Genomic DNA, 14,201 nt, shown 5'->3' with positions numbered 1-14,201 from the left:
AAGAATGACTGCATTGTAAATGTTCTTTAACCTTCTATGAAAGCTCCTCTTTAAAGGAAACTAAATGCAACTGTGTACCTTATAGCTGTGTACCTCAGAGTGGAGTCCAAGACCTCCTCAGTCTGAATTGTGCTCAGGCGTTTTGGCTTCAGAATTATTTTTTAAAGGAGCTAAAGACTTAGTGATTTTTTTTTTAAAGGAACTGAAGACTTAATCATTTTAACTTGGGGTAATATAGTTTGGTTACATATCCAAAGACTGGCAAGTGTCTGCTGATACATCTTCATCTGCTGGCCTGTCCAGATGTTGGGATCTGTGTGTTCCAGAGCATTTTTCCTGAAGGACTTGGAGGAAGGACTGCTGTCAATAGCATGTGGAGCAAAGCAGATGGAGGCAAATGCTGTGACTGAAGATTCAGTGCACGCTGATAGAGCTGTGCTGGTTGGGAGGTGCACAGTGAAGTGTTGGCTCTCTACCTCCAGGTTTCAATCATACTTATCACGGTCATTAAAAATACACTTAACAGAAAGAGTAACTGGTTTAAACTGTAATGGGAAAAGATACAAAGGTGCAAAAATCCTGAGTTAAGGAGAGAACATCAGCCCTAACTCTGACTGCTCAGTCTTGATTTATTCCTTCTGGTGGATTTGCAGGTAGGTTTGAATGTAAAATGCTCTCTGCTCAATTGTCCAGATCTCATGTTCCTGATTACTTTGTTTTAGTGACACTTTAACAACTGTGGGGTCTTTTCTTGGTGGAGGAAGGAGGGAATTCTTTTCAACTTCTCCCTCTGTGATAGGTGTACTTTGTACATCCCTGAAATGCAATTCATCAAGTGGCCCTTCTTGATTTTAATGCTCTGAAGGAAGTTGGTGTTGCATGTTGTGTGCTGAACCTACATGACTTGGCCAGAAGCATGCACAATAACCTTCCATGATTTGAGACTTATTTTTTTTCTAAACACTTCTTACAAATCCCTAGCACCTGGAAAAGTTCTCTGCTCATACTCATCTCCTATCACGTGGCACCAGGCAGAATGCAAATGGAAAATGAGCAATCAAACACATTTTCCCTTCTAAGACTCTTCTTAGCATGATGTTTGGCTGGTAATTTCAGCATTGCACTACCTAAAATGTGCCCTACTTACTCTGTGAGAAAGTTCTTTGACTTCTAAGCCTATCTGAGCCTGTTGGGTTAGTCTCATATGTTTTAATAATGCCCTAAACTTTATTTCTAAAACAGTAATCGCATTTAATAAACTGAATAGAATATAGTCCTTAAAGTGGCTCAGCTTGGTATTTTCTATTGCCCTCTCACTGACAAAAGATACATCTTAGAAAGAACAGACGTACCCTTTGTCTTCTAAATATAGGTGCTGTTTCTGGGACAGAGTTTTATATTAAGATCCGTGTTCTGCAGAAAGTTTTCCAATTATGGAAGACCCTAAAAGCTGAGTGTGCAAATAAGCCACAGGTGTCTTCATCTTATGCCGATGGGATCATCTCTGCCAAAAGAGCAGTTTCTCTCTTCTATTATGCAGAGGTTCAGCCCGGGTCAGTCTTTGAAGGAAAACCGATAAAATACTGTTAATTCTCTGAAAACCCCTATGGACAGCTGAGCTTTTGAGAGCCTAAAGATGCCTCATAATGTTCTTTCCCAGTGGGCAAGATAAATCATACCTCCTGGTGTGGAACTGCCTTTCAGTTGTCTCTTTGCCAGCTTAACTGGCTATTTTATGTGGTTCAGTTTAAAAGGTGATAAAAAGTCAGTATGCTGAAGAGCACTCTTGGGAAGCAAGCTGTGGATATTATAGAATTATTCAAGCTCCAGCAGGTATAAAAAGAGGAATGAAATGTCTGTCCTCATTGCTTGGTTGTTCGTATCGTGGTAGCACAACCCCAGAAGCAGTAATGTGGTCACGATGAAGACATTGAACACATTGGCATAAAGAGGCAAAGTCTTTTGTTCTTACTGCTGGGTATTATTTACATGATTTTCAGCTCATTATTCAAAGCTGAATGACATATGTTACCTCAGTAGCTTCTGGGAGCTGTTTCAGATTGCCTTGCTTAGAATAAAAAAGAAAATAAGAACACCACCACCACCCCCAAATCGAAACAACTTCTTATCTTTCTGACCTGCTCTTCTCACCCCTACACTGGAGTCTTATCTGCTGCTGCACAGAGCACAGGTTGGATCCCAAGCCACAGTGGGCTGTTACCCACCTGATAACCTAGGTGGGCTATCATCCTATTTGATGGCAGCCTGTTTCCAGCTGGGCAGGGTCTGTTCTTTCTTGGCCAGAAATGTAGAGATTTGTTCTTCCACACTTTCCTTTCAAGCTGCCCGACTGTGGCACAAGCAGTCTTCTGATGCCCTCATTGCCATAAAATGCAATGTGAAAATGCAGTGAGCACTCATTTTCTTTTCAACCTCCTTTTCTGACACGGTTGAAAGCAGTAACAAGACTAAGAGAGGATGAAGGTGTGAGGTGGGTTTTTGCATCTGCGTCATTCCCATTTCCCTCTCTTCTCCTGAGTGACCTCTGTCATATTTTGACTTAGTGACTATTGGATTTCCTTCTCTGTAGAGAGCTTGGATAAATCATTAGCCCATCTGTACTGACCTGGCCAGCACCATCCTCACAGCAGACTGACAGGATGTTACTCAGAAGGGACTATACAGTGACTTGTGAAACTTTCCTTGTAAGACTGAGCCAGCAGCTCCTTGGTATGCTTGCTGTGAATACAGACCATTTTATGCTATGAGGTGATAGAAATCTGTGGTTCTGTCTTTGCATTAGTCGTTCTGACTTACTTTTCTGTTTGTTTATTTTGTTTTTTCTGTCTTGTCTTCCTCCAGTACACCTCCAGCATGAGAGCCAAATACCTCGCCACCAACCAACCTCGTCCAGATGCTGGCAGTGTGCATTAAAATGAAAAAGCAAAAGCAAAAAAAACAAAACAAAACAAAACCCACATGTGCAGTCAGACTAAACAATGTGCCAACTGCTGTGCCCCTGTGCTGTCCTCGTAGAACAATCCTGCTGTTCTGCCCAAAATCCAGTGCAGCTCCTTCTGTTTCTCCAGTCCAGACCACCTCTCCAACCTGGTACCTGCCCACTGGAGTTGGAAGCTCCTTTTGAAATTAAACTTTCACCTTGTTGTACCTGATGTGAAAGAGGAAATACATGCAGGCAAGCAACTGAGAGCACCCAGGCAGGAAACTGGGTCCACCAGCCCGCGGGCCAGCTGACTAGAGCAGCCTGTCAGAAAAAGTTGGTGAATACCTTCTGCCCCCCCTTTTTCCCCCCTTCTGTTCCCAGAGGGACTCGGTGAAAGATGGTGGTAGATCTTCTTCACTTCTGCAGTGGGATCAACAGTCTGTCAAACCCTGAAGACGCAGAGACTCGGTGCCTGGGACCAGTGTACAACAAGGGAATGCTGAGTCAGTGGGACTCAATATCCCACAGCATCTCAGTGGGAGTCCTCTGGTCCACTGCCCTGTGGGAGGGAGGAGGGAAACTCCTGCCTCATGGTGTCACTGCATATCCACTGGAATTTGCTCTTTCAGAGCAAACCATTTCACTACCCTGGTTAACTTTTTTTCTTTTTAAGTCCATTAAGAAAATGCCTTTGTCTTTGCCACTATATCTATCATGTGAATTCTTGAGGAGGAGCAGGGGGCCCAGCACCAGTCAGCTACCCTGTCCATTGCTCTGAACCTGATCTCTCTGCTCCATCAGGGAAGCTCAGGTACTTGCAGATGGCATTCTGGGTGCTGCCTTTACGAGGCTGACACACAGATCAAACAGGAGCCAGCCACTCGGTGCCAAATTTTTCCAGGGAGAGACTCATAAGACTTTATGGGGGACATTTTTGCACTAAAGAGTTTTGACTCTCTGATGCTAAATCTTATGGGACAGTCAGCTTGGAAAAGCAAGAGAAACTGGAAGCACCAACGGATTTATAGCAAATGGAAGCTCTCCCCGCAGGAGTGACCTGTGAACTCTGCTGGACTTTTTTTCCTTTTTTATAAATCATAATTTACAGCACAGGGTTGCTGAACTGGCACTGAAGGAGGTTTTTGGAGCCTCAATCCTAACAAACTCACAAGATCATCGGTGTATCTTCTGTGTTTTAGATCAGAAACCCAGTTGATGTCTGGAGAACATTGTGACTGTCAGAACAGGTTTATATTTTATTCTGGTTTATTTTGTTTAGTTTTTCAAGGCACATTGCTAACCACTATCTGACCGTACTAATGCACATGTAAGGCATTTTCTAGACACGAGGCAGAACAAGGCTTGCAAAGGGGCAGCTGGGTGCCTGCAGAGGGCAACATCCTTCATTGGTGCTGTACTTCCCACTGAAGAGCAGTGCTCCAAAGGGCACTGACAGCTTCCTGCTGGAAGAGGAGACTGCCTCTTGGGAGGTACTGTCAAGTACTGCCCTTTCAGTAGGGTAACTATGATGTTCCTTTTTGTCTTTTTACCTCTTAGTAGGGGCATCTTAGCATAGCTGCTGGGCATTATATTAAATAACTGGCAGAGGAAATAAAATGGGAAACATCTCTCAAACTGGAGTTGAGCCATTGGCAGAGGCAGTTAGTTTTCACCTCAGTGATGTTCAGACTGGGTGTCTGTTTACCCCATGTTTGCTGGTCGGGGCACAGAATCTACCAATCTGCCTTTACTCAAGTCAGTTGCCTTCTTGCAGTGAGGTAGGAATTGCTCCTAGCAGGCAGCTCACTAGGCTGATGGCATCTGCTGTGAGATGGTACCAGCTCTGTGGCAGAGCAAGCTTTGAGACTCTTCTTAAGATAGAAACCACTAATTAACTGCAAAAGCTGTAGGCCAGCTGTTACCATGCAAAGGAGTGAGGGAGACAGGGAGGAGGCACCACCATGCAGACAGGAAGAGGTGGTTTTGGAGAAAAGTTCACACTTCACCATAAATCTCTGGAAGCAGGATTTTCTTGCTCAGGACCGAGTATGCCCTTTCAGACATGTTGGATGGGCTTCACACTGAAACATACCTCTGTTTTATCAAATAACAAGGGCAGGGAAATGTAGTCACAGGTGGTATGGAGGGACACTGTGGCTCATGAGCACCAGGTTTTGCACCCTGTCTTAGAGCCTACCAGGAGACCTGGGTGTGCATGTGTGGTTTGGTGAGTTTGCAGCCCCAACCACCCAATTGCTATCTGGAGGGAACCCAACCTTTCCTTCACTTTGAAAAAAGAAGTGAGAGCCATATAATCCTTATTAAAACTGAGTTGTTCTGCCATCATCCTCCTTGCAAGGATGTGCTCCGATTGCTACTCACACTATCAATTTTAGGGGAGCTGCCCTGAAATCTGTGGCCTGGTCCTACTCATTTGAAGGCAAGTGTTTTGAAGGCTGGAGGGTGTGGGGAACCCTGTGAAAACAAGTGCTTCTGTATACTGATTTCTCTGTGTACAGAGTACACCCTGAACATGTGTGTGACTGCACTTGGGGCTGGGTCTGAATTGTCACAGTGGCATTGCCTGTGCCAGGCGGTAACGGGGAGCGAGCCGATGCCTTTTTGTTTGCAGAATGGAGCAGCCACCTTGACCTGCTTCCTTCCAAGGTTTGGCACAGCCACTTACAACACCCAGAACAACTTCTGGCAGTGTTTGGGGCTTGCAGCAAGGCACAGCTGTGGAGACATGTGCTCTGTGACTTCAACATATAACTGGAAAGAATGTTGCGGAGATGACGTTTTGCTCTCTGGAGGCCAGCACAATGGGACTGCGGTGTGAGCTGTGTACCTGTGTCCAGCCAGCACTTCCTTTACTTGACATGGATATTGCACTTTTGTAAAGCATCCTGGAACTCTGCTGCCCCGCTGCATGCTGTGCAGAGCGCTGGATAGGAAACACAGACAAATGCGTTTCTTTTGGTTTATTATTATTGTTATTACTACTACTTTTTTTGTTTTGTTTTCCTTTTTTTATTTTACTGGAACCTTGAGCAACAGCGTGGCATTTTTTGCAGGCTGGTCTGAAAGGATCTGCTGAAGAACAGATGGCCTTTGCCTATTCTTATGGCTGCGACATAATCAGTCTCATCCATATGGTCACATTCTGTCTGAGGAGTGGACTTTGAAAAGCCAAGATCTCCCAGACTCTGTGCCTCCCTCTCGGGTGAACAGCAGGTGCTATCTGGCAAAGACTCATCTGTTCTGGATGGCATTCATGGTTGAGGGAGTCCAGACTCTTCAAGCTGCAGGAGGTAAAGCTGTGGAGACTTCTCTCTCTTCCATCGTGTCTCTCTGTTTTTAATGTGACAAAATGCCAAGGCCATATCACTTGGTGTGTCCCAGCTGACCTTATCGGACATTTCTCACGTGACTGGTTGCTAGCAAAAGGGTCCAGAAGTCAGGGGAGCTGAGATTGGCCTCTGGACACCTCTCTGACTGCAGAACAGAAGGCAGCTTGTCCGGTGGAGGGTGACTGCATCGGTGAAGACACTTCATGTTACTTTTTCAGAAGCACAAATGTGGTCATTGGCTTGTCTGGTTGGCTTGGTTTATTTCCACCGCATCATCATGTGTGAATGACACTTTCTTTTGGAACTGAGAACTCTTCCAAGCACACAAACATCTCCACAATGTGAAATGTAAATAGCATGTTGGACTCTTGTGTCCAGTGTTCAAGACTGCATTGTAATTGTAAAGGAAATCAAATCAAGACTTGGCTGTGAATTTCTTGTGCTGTCTTGGGAATTATAACTGTAGTGTTTGTATCCTGTATGTATTATTAAATTGAGTTCATTTTGTGTGCTGATAAAAGGGTTCAAGCTAAGATTTTTAGCGTGCATCCATGTATCCAAATGTGAAGGATGGAGTGCTCCCTTCCCCTCCTGTCCTTTTAAGTTTCTCCATTTGATAGGTGTTGATTTTCCGTGTACAGTCATCTCAGCCAAGATGCAAGGGATGTTCATATGAGTGCTTTGAGGGGGACACAGTGCATGGGGTTTCAAGAGATCCTGAGTTAGGATTTCCATAGCAGTTCCCTGAAACTACATGAAAAGTTTGGCCTTTCTGAGAGTGGAACCCTTTCTCAGGGAGCTGCTCAGCCATTGCTCTGGAGAGCTTTTGGTGCTGCAGGGTGGCAGCAGGCAGGAGTGGGTGGGTGCCCGTCAGAGCAAGGTACAGGTACCTGCGTGAATAAACCCAGGCTTTGCTTCTGGTCCCACCTTCTCTTCCTTCCAGCAGCAGCTGAAATACCATACTGAGCCCTTTGAAGAAAAGTGTCTTGGCTTGTTGATCCTCACCACCCCACCTGATTCAGGAGGAGATGAGGTGGATGGGTTTTCCTTTAGCTCAGGAGAGGAGCTGTCTTTGAAGTACTTCCTACCTGGGAACCAAGGAGAAGCCAGGGTCTTCCCCAGCTCAACAACCCTGTTAGTGTAACTCAGTGAACATCTCTGGGTGGGAGGGGAAAAGCCCTCCAGGGAGATACCGAGGAGTTGATCTAATGCCTTGAGAAAGAGGCCTGACAAGACCCAATCTGTATCTCCTTTCATCACAGCCTACTCCCGTTTTCCAGAAATTATTTCTGTGCATGCTATGGATGGCTTCCCCAGTCATTCCAGGAGGCCCAGCAGAAGCGTGGGATGCTTTGGTAGCAGTTCCTAGATGGCTAACAAGTGATTCAGTGGGGTGTGGGATCTCCTGCCAAGCTGTGATGGTGAGCATGTTGCCCAGCTGGGAGAGAAGGGGTGGGTTACTGGTGGCCTGGAGCTCCCGGGTGCTCACCCAGCCCCTGTGGCTGCATGAACAAAGTGGAACATAAATTGATGTACAACCAGAAAGTTCAAAATACTCCTTTCCTAATGAGGATAACTGTAGCATGAAGCTCTTAGGTGCTCTGCATATTTGATACCACATTGCTCCTCACTATGCAATTCCCAGCTCCTTCCTTCCTGTTCCTCCTCTAATCTCACACCAAGACTTCTCCAGTGGCCTCTGCCCAGGAGGCTGCTGAAGTCCCAGGAAAGCTTCACTCCTTTTGTTGTGCTCTGCATCGGGTCCAGCCGCCCAGCCTCACGCCGTGTGCCTCAGGTCCCTTGGTAACGGGAGGCTCCACGAGTTTTATTCACATCATTCAGAGGGAAGTTTATTTTCTTGGACACTGTGCACAGAAACCTAATGGTGAACATGTACCTGGCCTTTTTGTAACTTCTCTGGGTTTTTTGGTTTTTTTTTTTCTTTTTTTTTTTTCTCTTCTTAACCATAATGGTTGTATATCATACCACTTTATATACATATATAATATATAAATATATATAATTTTTTTTTAAAACTTTGGACCTGCTAGTTTCTTTCAAGTGTTCCTGCACTTACCCAAAATGTTTTTAAATTGTGAGGATTAAAGAGGATTGAGCCCATTTTTGTATCTTTACTTTTAATTCTGTAGTTCTGTTGATTGTAACGTAGCTATTTTTTACTGTAACTTTTTGGTTTGCAAATACTAAACAAAAAAACCTAAATGTAATTTCTGTGGTTTCTATTCAGCTTGGGTTTCATGTTTTAAAAATAAATGATTTAAAACCACTGTTCCTAGTTATTGATTTGTATTTGCTCCTGGAGGGATGCATGGAGCCAGGCTGGCATCAGGGACTTCCAGGGCTACAGGAAATGCAGCAGAAAGTGCTGGAGCAGCTGAGGGATGTGCACATCAGCCTGGGGAGATGTTCCCCCTGTGCATGGTCTGTGTGACTGTGAGCTCCTTTGAACCTCTTTTGCTACCTTGGCTATTCCACACTGGAGCAGCAGCAAACGGGAGTGGTTTATTTTCACCAGCAGAAGTACAAGAAGTGTGGAAAAATGGTGTGGGAGGGTGCACCCCCAGCTCAGCCACAGCAAAGGTGTCCCTCTTCAGGAGGTGATGAAATGTATTACATGTCTTTGGTAGCGAGCTGGGGGGCTGGTGCAGCTCAGCGTGGGCTCGTCTTTCTCAGTGCTGCCCCCAGGCTATCGTGGGCTTCTTTTTAGTTCTTCCTTTGTACTGTTCTCTGATCACAGGCCCACTGCCGCATCACTGTCAAGTAGTAAACTGAAACCTTTACCTTCCTGTAATTTTCTTGATCTCTTTTCTGCCTGATCCTGCCAGTCAAATGGAGGGATTGGGCTCCTGCCTCCATCCTGTGCTATTCTTGCCCTGACCTCAGCCCATCCCTTCCTAGGTGTGGGGATAAGCAATAATTTAACTCTGTCTTTGTAAATGCCATCTATTTTTTTAATGCTCTGAGTATGGCTGAAACCCACACCTGTGCTCTTGAGTCCTGTCTGTCGGTCCAGTGCAGAACTACAGAGGTCTCCTTGTTGTGACTTTCCCCCTCATGCCTGTGAATCTCAACAGACACCAGTTTTCCTCCCGTCACCAATAAATAATTGACAGATTTTTCTCCCTTTCCCTCCCCCCCCCTCCCGCCATCTAAAGGAGAAACCCATGTTTTCCACCTTCATCCCTGATCTGAGATGATTAAACCTGCTCTCTTAAAGCTCTGAAAGGGCTTGGAGCAGTCAAGGGAGTCTGATGGTGAGAAGGAAAATAAAGCCTCTGTCAAGAGTCATCATGTAAATATTTTACCAGGTTTATGGGCTCCACCAGGGATGAGAACCTGCAAAGGCCACCTGCCCAGTGACCTCTCCTGGTGCTTTCCAGCCAACCATCCCCAGCATCTCACCCTCTGCACCACCCCCTGTCCCAGCGGGAGCAGGGCAGGACTCTCTCCTGAGCCGTTCGGAGCTCGGAGAAAACAGAGGGAAGGGTGAAGTATGTGTTTGAATAAACCTCACCTTCAGATCAGCCTTCAGTAGTGGTCCCTTAGATCTCTGTCCTCCGAGATAAGGCAGGGAGGGATGCCCTGGGGAGACGCTTTCAAGCGTGTTTGCTCTGTGGTGTGCTGAGCTGTGCTAACAGGAGCGCTGCCTCCGGGAGCTGTTGGTGGGTTGGCAGCTGGAAAACCATCCGGCAGAGCTGGTGGCTCTGGGACACAGTTACTGACTGTGTCCCCATCTCCTGTCACCTCTTGGGACGGCAAATGGCCCAAGCTACATGTTTTCTGCCAAGCATGGTACTGTGCAGGTGGCATCTGCCCAGCTCCTTCCACTTAAGAGCTGGGTTCATGGTTCTCCTTTGGGATGGTCCAACAGGGACTTGCACTCCCCATGTGTCCAGGAAGGCAAAAGGCAGCTGAAATTGCAGCTCATCTTCTCTAACCCCTTCTGAAGCACCCTTGTCCCCGAGTAAACACCCCATCTCCCCACCCTTCCCTGCGGTGCTTTCAGGAGGTGGCAACCTCTCCCTGCACTGCGAGGGAGGCCAGGACAGAGCTGAGTGTCTGCCAGCCCTGGAAAGGAAACCCAGAACGGGGAGACTCCGATCAGTCTGACCACGTGGGGATGCTGGAGCCCTGCGCTTGGAAGTCAGGAGGGTTTGTAGCGGAGGCAGCTACAGGGATGCTCCTCCTCACTCCATGTCTGCAGCCGAGCCTGGACCAGTTTGGTGGGTCCCAGCACCCTGAGACCTCCCAGCTCGTTTGCCCTCACCTGCTGGGGTGACCAGGCAGGGCCAGAGGGTGGCTTGGCTGTGGCCACGGTGATGAAGCAGCTGGCCACACAACAGTGCCCTCGTGCTGTTGCATGGTGGAGAGGGGTTGGATGGTGACAGGGCCAGAAGGATGTTTCCTCCTGCAGCTGACGGTGGGACCGCAGGGCTCTGCAAGCAAGGAAAGCTTTGCCTAAAGCAGGCGGTGTTTTCTCACCATGACCTCAGCAAAAATCCCAGCTCAGGGATTTTTTTTAATCCCTCCCAGTCCTCGGAGGAAAGTGGGAGGAAGCACAGCTCCCTTCTCACTGCGAGGTGTTGCAGATGCTGGTGCTTCTCCCACCCGCTTCCTCTTCCCACCAGCCAAACATCACGGAACCTGGCGCTTGCACCCCATAAATCACCCGGCCACTCACGATCTGTTCCAGACACGTCAGCTCTGGGGCCTGGGGATGGGTTGCTCAACAGGGAACAAGCATGGTCCCCTGCTCCCGAGGGCTGTCAAGCTCAACAGCCCATCCTGTGTCCCCCTAAATAAGGGGGGGCTCACTAGGATGATGTGGACATGGCTGGAGCATCACCCAGTGTGGACCAACACAGTGACACTGCTTCGCTGTGTGATGTCACTGCTGCTTTCAGATCCCTGTCCTCAGCATGGACAGGCACAAACCTGACACTGTTTCCCTGGTGAAACCACCCTGGTTTGAGGGGGAATGGATGGGGGACACACCCGAGGAAGAGGAGGAAGGAGAGGCTGGGAGCGGGGCTGTGCGGTAAAGCCACAGCTTCATGGATCTCATCTGGCAGAGCCGTGGGAAGTGTTTCCAGCTGTTTTTGAGATGCTCCATTTATCTCCTCCTCCACTCTTGGCTTGCCAAATGGCTACAAGAGCAGAGCTGGCCCCACTGGGCAGCTGAGGCGGACAGAAGCAGCGGCTGCTGGGAGCTCTGAGGCTGAGGGAATTCATTTTGATAGATTCAAGGCTGGTCTTAAAAGTCAGGAAGAGAAAAAATAAACTTTGTGGAGCTTGGGGGGTATTTATTTTAACCACCTGCGTGTTATGCAGGAGTGGGAAATAGTAGAAAGCCAAAAAAAATAAAGGGGATGTGGGTGATGGCTGGGAGCTGCTTTTGAGGGACTGCCCTGCACATCCCAACACTGCATCTCGGCCATCCTGCAGCCGTCACTCTCTGCCACAGGGCTTTGCGGCCCCTCGCTCCAAGACAGACAATGCTGGCGGTGGATTTAGTCACCTGCAGGTGCACGGAGGTGGTGGGATGTAGATCATGAGCCCAGGGGGTCCCAGCACTCTCCCATCCAGCACTGGGACAGGCAACTCCCAAAGCTGGAGCACTGCACGCATTGCTCAGGCCCCGCGATTCGGATGCTTTTATGTTCGTTTCCCACAAATATTCCAGTTTGCTGGGCCAAAGCAGCTGGAAGTGGCTCTTGGAGCCGATTCACACAAGTTTTGTTGTCTCCCAACACTGCCCTCCCACCCCAAGTCTCAAGCATTTCTCGCTGCCGTCAGTGCCAGGGTGGGTGTTCGTTCCGCCGCCGCGCACACGCTCCCCACTGAGAGTCCCTGCAGCCGGGCTGGGAACGCAGTGATTCACATGAAGTCCAGGGCTGCAAGTGACCCAAATGCAAATTAAACCAAAAAAAGAGGAGATGGGAAGCAACAAAAAGGACTAAACCACTGTGTTACTCTCTGCCCTCGATGTTGCAACCACCCAGGGATGGGGAAAGCCTTTGGCCGGGCACGGTGCTGGAGCATCCCTTGGGCACGGTGGTGTCGACAGCAGTGGTCCCTACATAGCAGCAGTGTCCCCAGCAAGCTGGGCTTGTCCCCACCCCACCACCACACACCAGACTCTCCAAAAGGTACAGCCTCCTTATCAGCTGCCGCGAGCCAGGGAGAGTAAACAGGACGTCCCACAACAGCGCCGGGGTGCAGATGAAAGCAGGCTGGCCTGTGGAGCTGCCAAGTATGCGAGAGCAGCAGGCTTTGCTTTTGTTTTCCTTTTGTTTATTATTGCGTGTATTTATTTACTTTTCGGCCCACGAGTAGGGAAGGGAGGAGGGAGAGGCTGGGAGCCTGGTGGGAGACAAACTGGAGGGCTGGTGAGCTGCCTGCCCCCACTCCTGAAGGCTCAATGGGGTAATTTTATTTTATTTTATTTTATTTTTATTTTTTTATTTTATTTTAATTTTTAATTTAATTTAATTTAATTTATTTGCGGGCTATTATTTTGTATTGTATTTTATTTTAATTTATTTTGCTTTTTAAGCCCCCTGCAGGTGTTGCACCATGCCCAGCACCCTCCCAGCCTTTCCCCCTGTCAGGGGCTCCTGATCCTTGCAGCACCATACCAGCCTCATGCCACATCCCCTGGCTCCCTGGTGCCTTGGTGGGCACTTAACACAAGATTTGGGCTGTTCTGCAGCCAACAGCTGCCCTGCACCCACCCCTGCGTGGGGCGCAATGGGTGATGCCCTGTCCTGGGTGCAACTCTCCATCCCATCCCCGGGGCCAAGGGAAGGTCAGGCTCAGAGAGGGTGACGGGGCTGCCGGGAAGAGCCGGCACTGCTGAAACCGCAGCCGATGAGCAATAGGAAAACATGCGGGCAAGGGGATGGTGCCACAGCGTCACAGCTTCCTGCTCCTGACACAGGTCCCTTCACTGACCCTGCACCAGGGCAGGGCTGAGGGGCACCAAATCCTGCACCCACCACACCATCCCTGGCCCCAGTCAGCTGGGGGAGGGCAGCACTGCTCTCCACCCCTCCCTTTCTCTGGGGAGCATTTTGGGGCAACCAGGTCAGGGCAATACTTCGTTCTCTGGGGCAGCAGCCACAGCCCTACCTCGCCCATGGCAGCCCAAGGGCTGCAGAGTTTGGGGGACTTTTGATTTTTGTGGCTGTCTGAAGGGTGAGAGGGTGTTGGGAGGAGCAGCGGCTGCTTCAGCACACGCCGACTTCCTGCCAGGCCGTATTTTTAGCAGCACCACCCCCTGATAACCCAGAGATTCAAGTGAAACTGTGAAGTAAGTAAGTGTGCCTCGAAAAGGAAAAAAAAAAAGGTGCTGGGGATGTAGGCAGGTGGGGGAAGGTGGGGATGGCACAGGTGGAAGCTGGTACCAGTGGCACAAACAAGACTGGTTTGGGGTGGGGGGAAGATCTTATGATATTGCTACAGCGCAGGAAAGCTGGGGCTTGTTACTGGCAGGTGGATATTCAGTGTCGGCTGAAACTGTGGTGAGGAGGATGAAGGGAGGGCTGGGAGAGGAGGGGTTCTTTGCCCCCCCCCTGCAGCCCCCAACCTTCCCACGCACACGCCTGCCGGCCGGCTGTTAACAACACCCTGCTAACAACCGGCTCTCACCTCATCCCCGCCGCCTCCGCTCCCACCCCTGAGCCTGGGAAAAACCAGCCCTGAGGTGACAAGCCCTATCCAAGCCTTTTGGGAAGGGGAAGGAGGAGAGGACCCTCACACCCTGCGATGCAAATGGCCAGTAGGTCCCTGTACCCGTGGGAAAAGAGGGATGATAGGCGCAACCCCTCCTCGGTGCCTCCCTGAGAGCTTGGGCAGAGGTGACAACATCCGCGGGGGATCAAGGG

At 48.9% G+C, this 14,201-nt stretch overlaps 1 protein-coding gene across 2 annotated transcripts in view; it reads left to right on the top strand.

Moving 5' to 3' along the window:
• Nucleotides 1–8,582, top strand: part of TTYH3 (tweety family member 3) — a 75,651-nt gene extending 67,069 nt beyond the window's left edge. Inside the window, exon 14 of one of the 2 annotated variants that reach the window (XM_027656512.1) lies at nt 2,863–8,582. In XM_027656512.1, coding sequence (XP_027512313.1) covers nt 2,863–2,934 — 72 coding nt within the window. In that variant the 3' untranslated portion in view covers nt 2,935–8,582. The remainder of the gene's footprint in view (nt 1–2,862) is intronic. The other variant, XM_027656511.1, reaches the window with a different exon arrangement.
• The last annotated feature ends 5,619 nt before the right edge of the window (nt 8,583–14,201 follow it).

This window comes from Corapipo altera, unplaced genomic scaffold (assembly GCF_003945725.1).
Source record: "Corapipo altera isolate COAL_440 unplaced genomic scaffold, ASM394572v1 104, whole genome shotgun sequence".
Classification (NCBI taxonomy): Eukaryota; Metazoa; Chordata; class Aves; order Passeriformes; family Pipridae; genus Corapipo; species Corapipo altera.
This window is presented reverse-complemented; position numbering and strand designations above follow the sequence as displayed.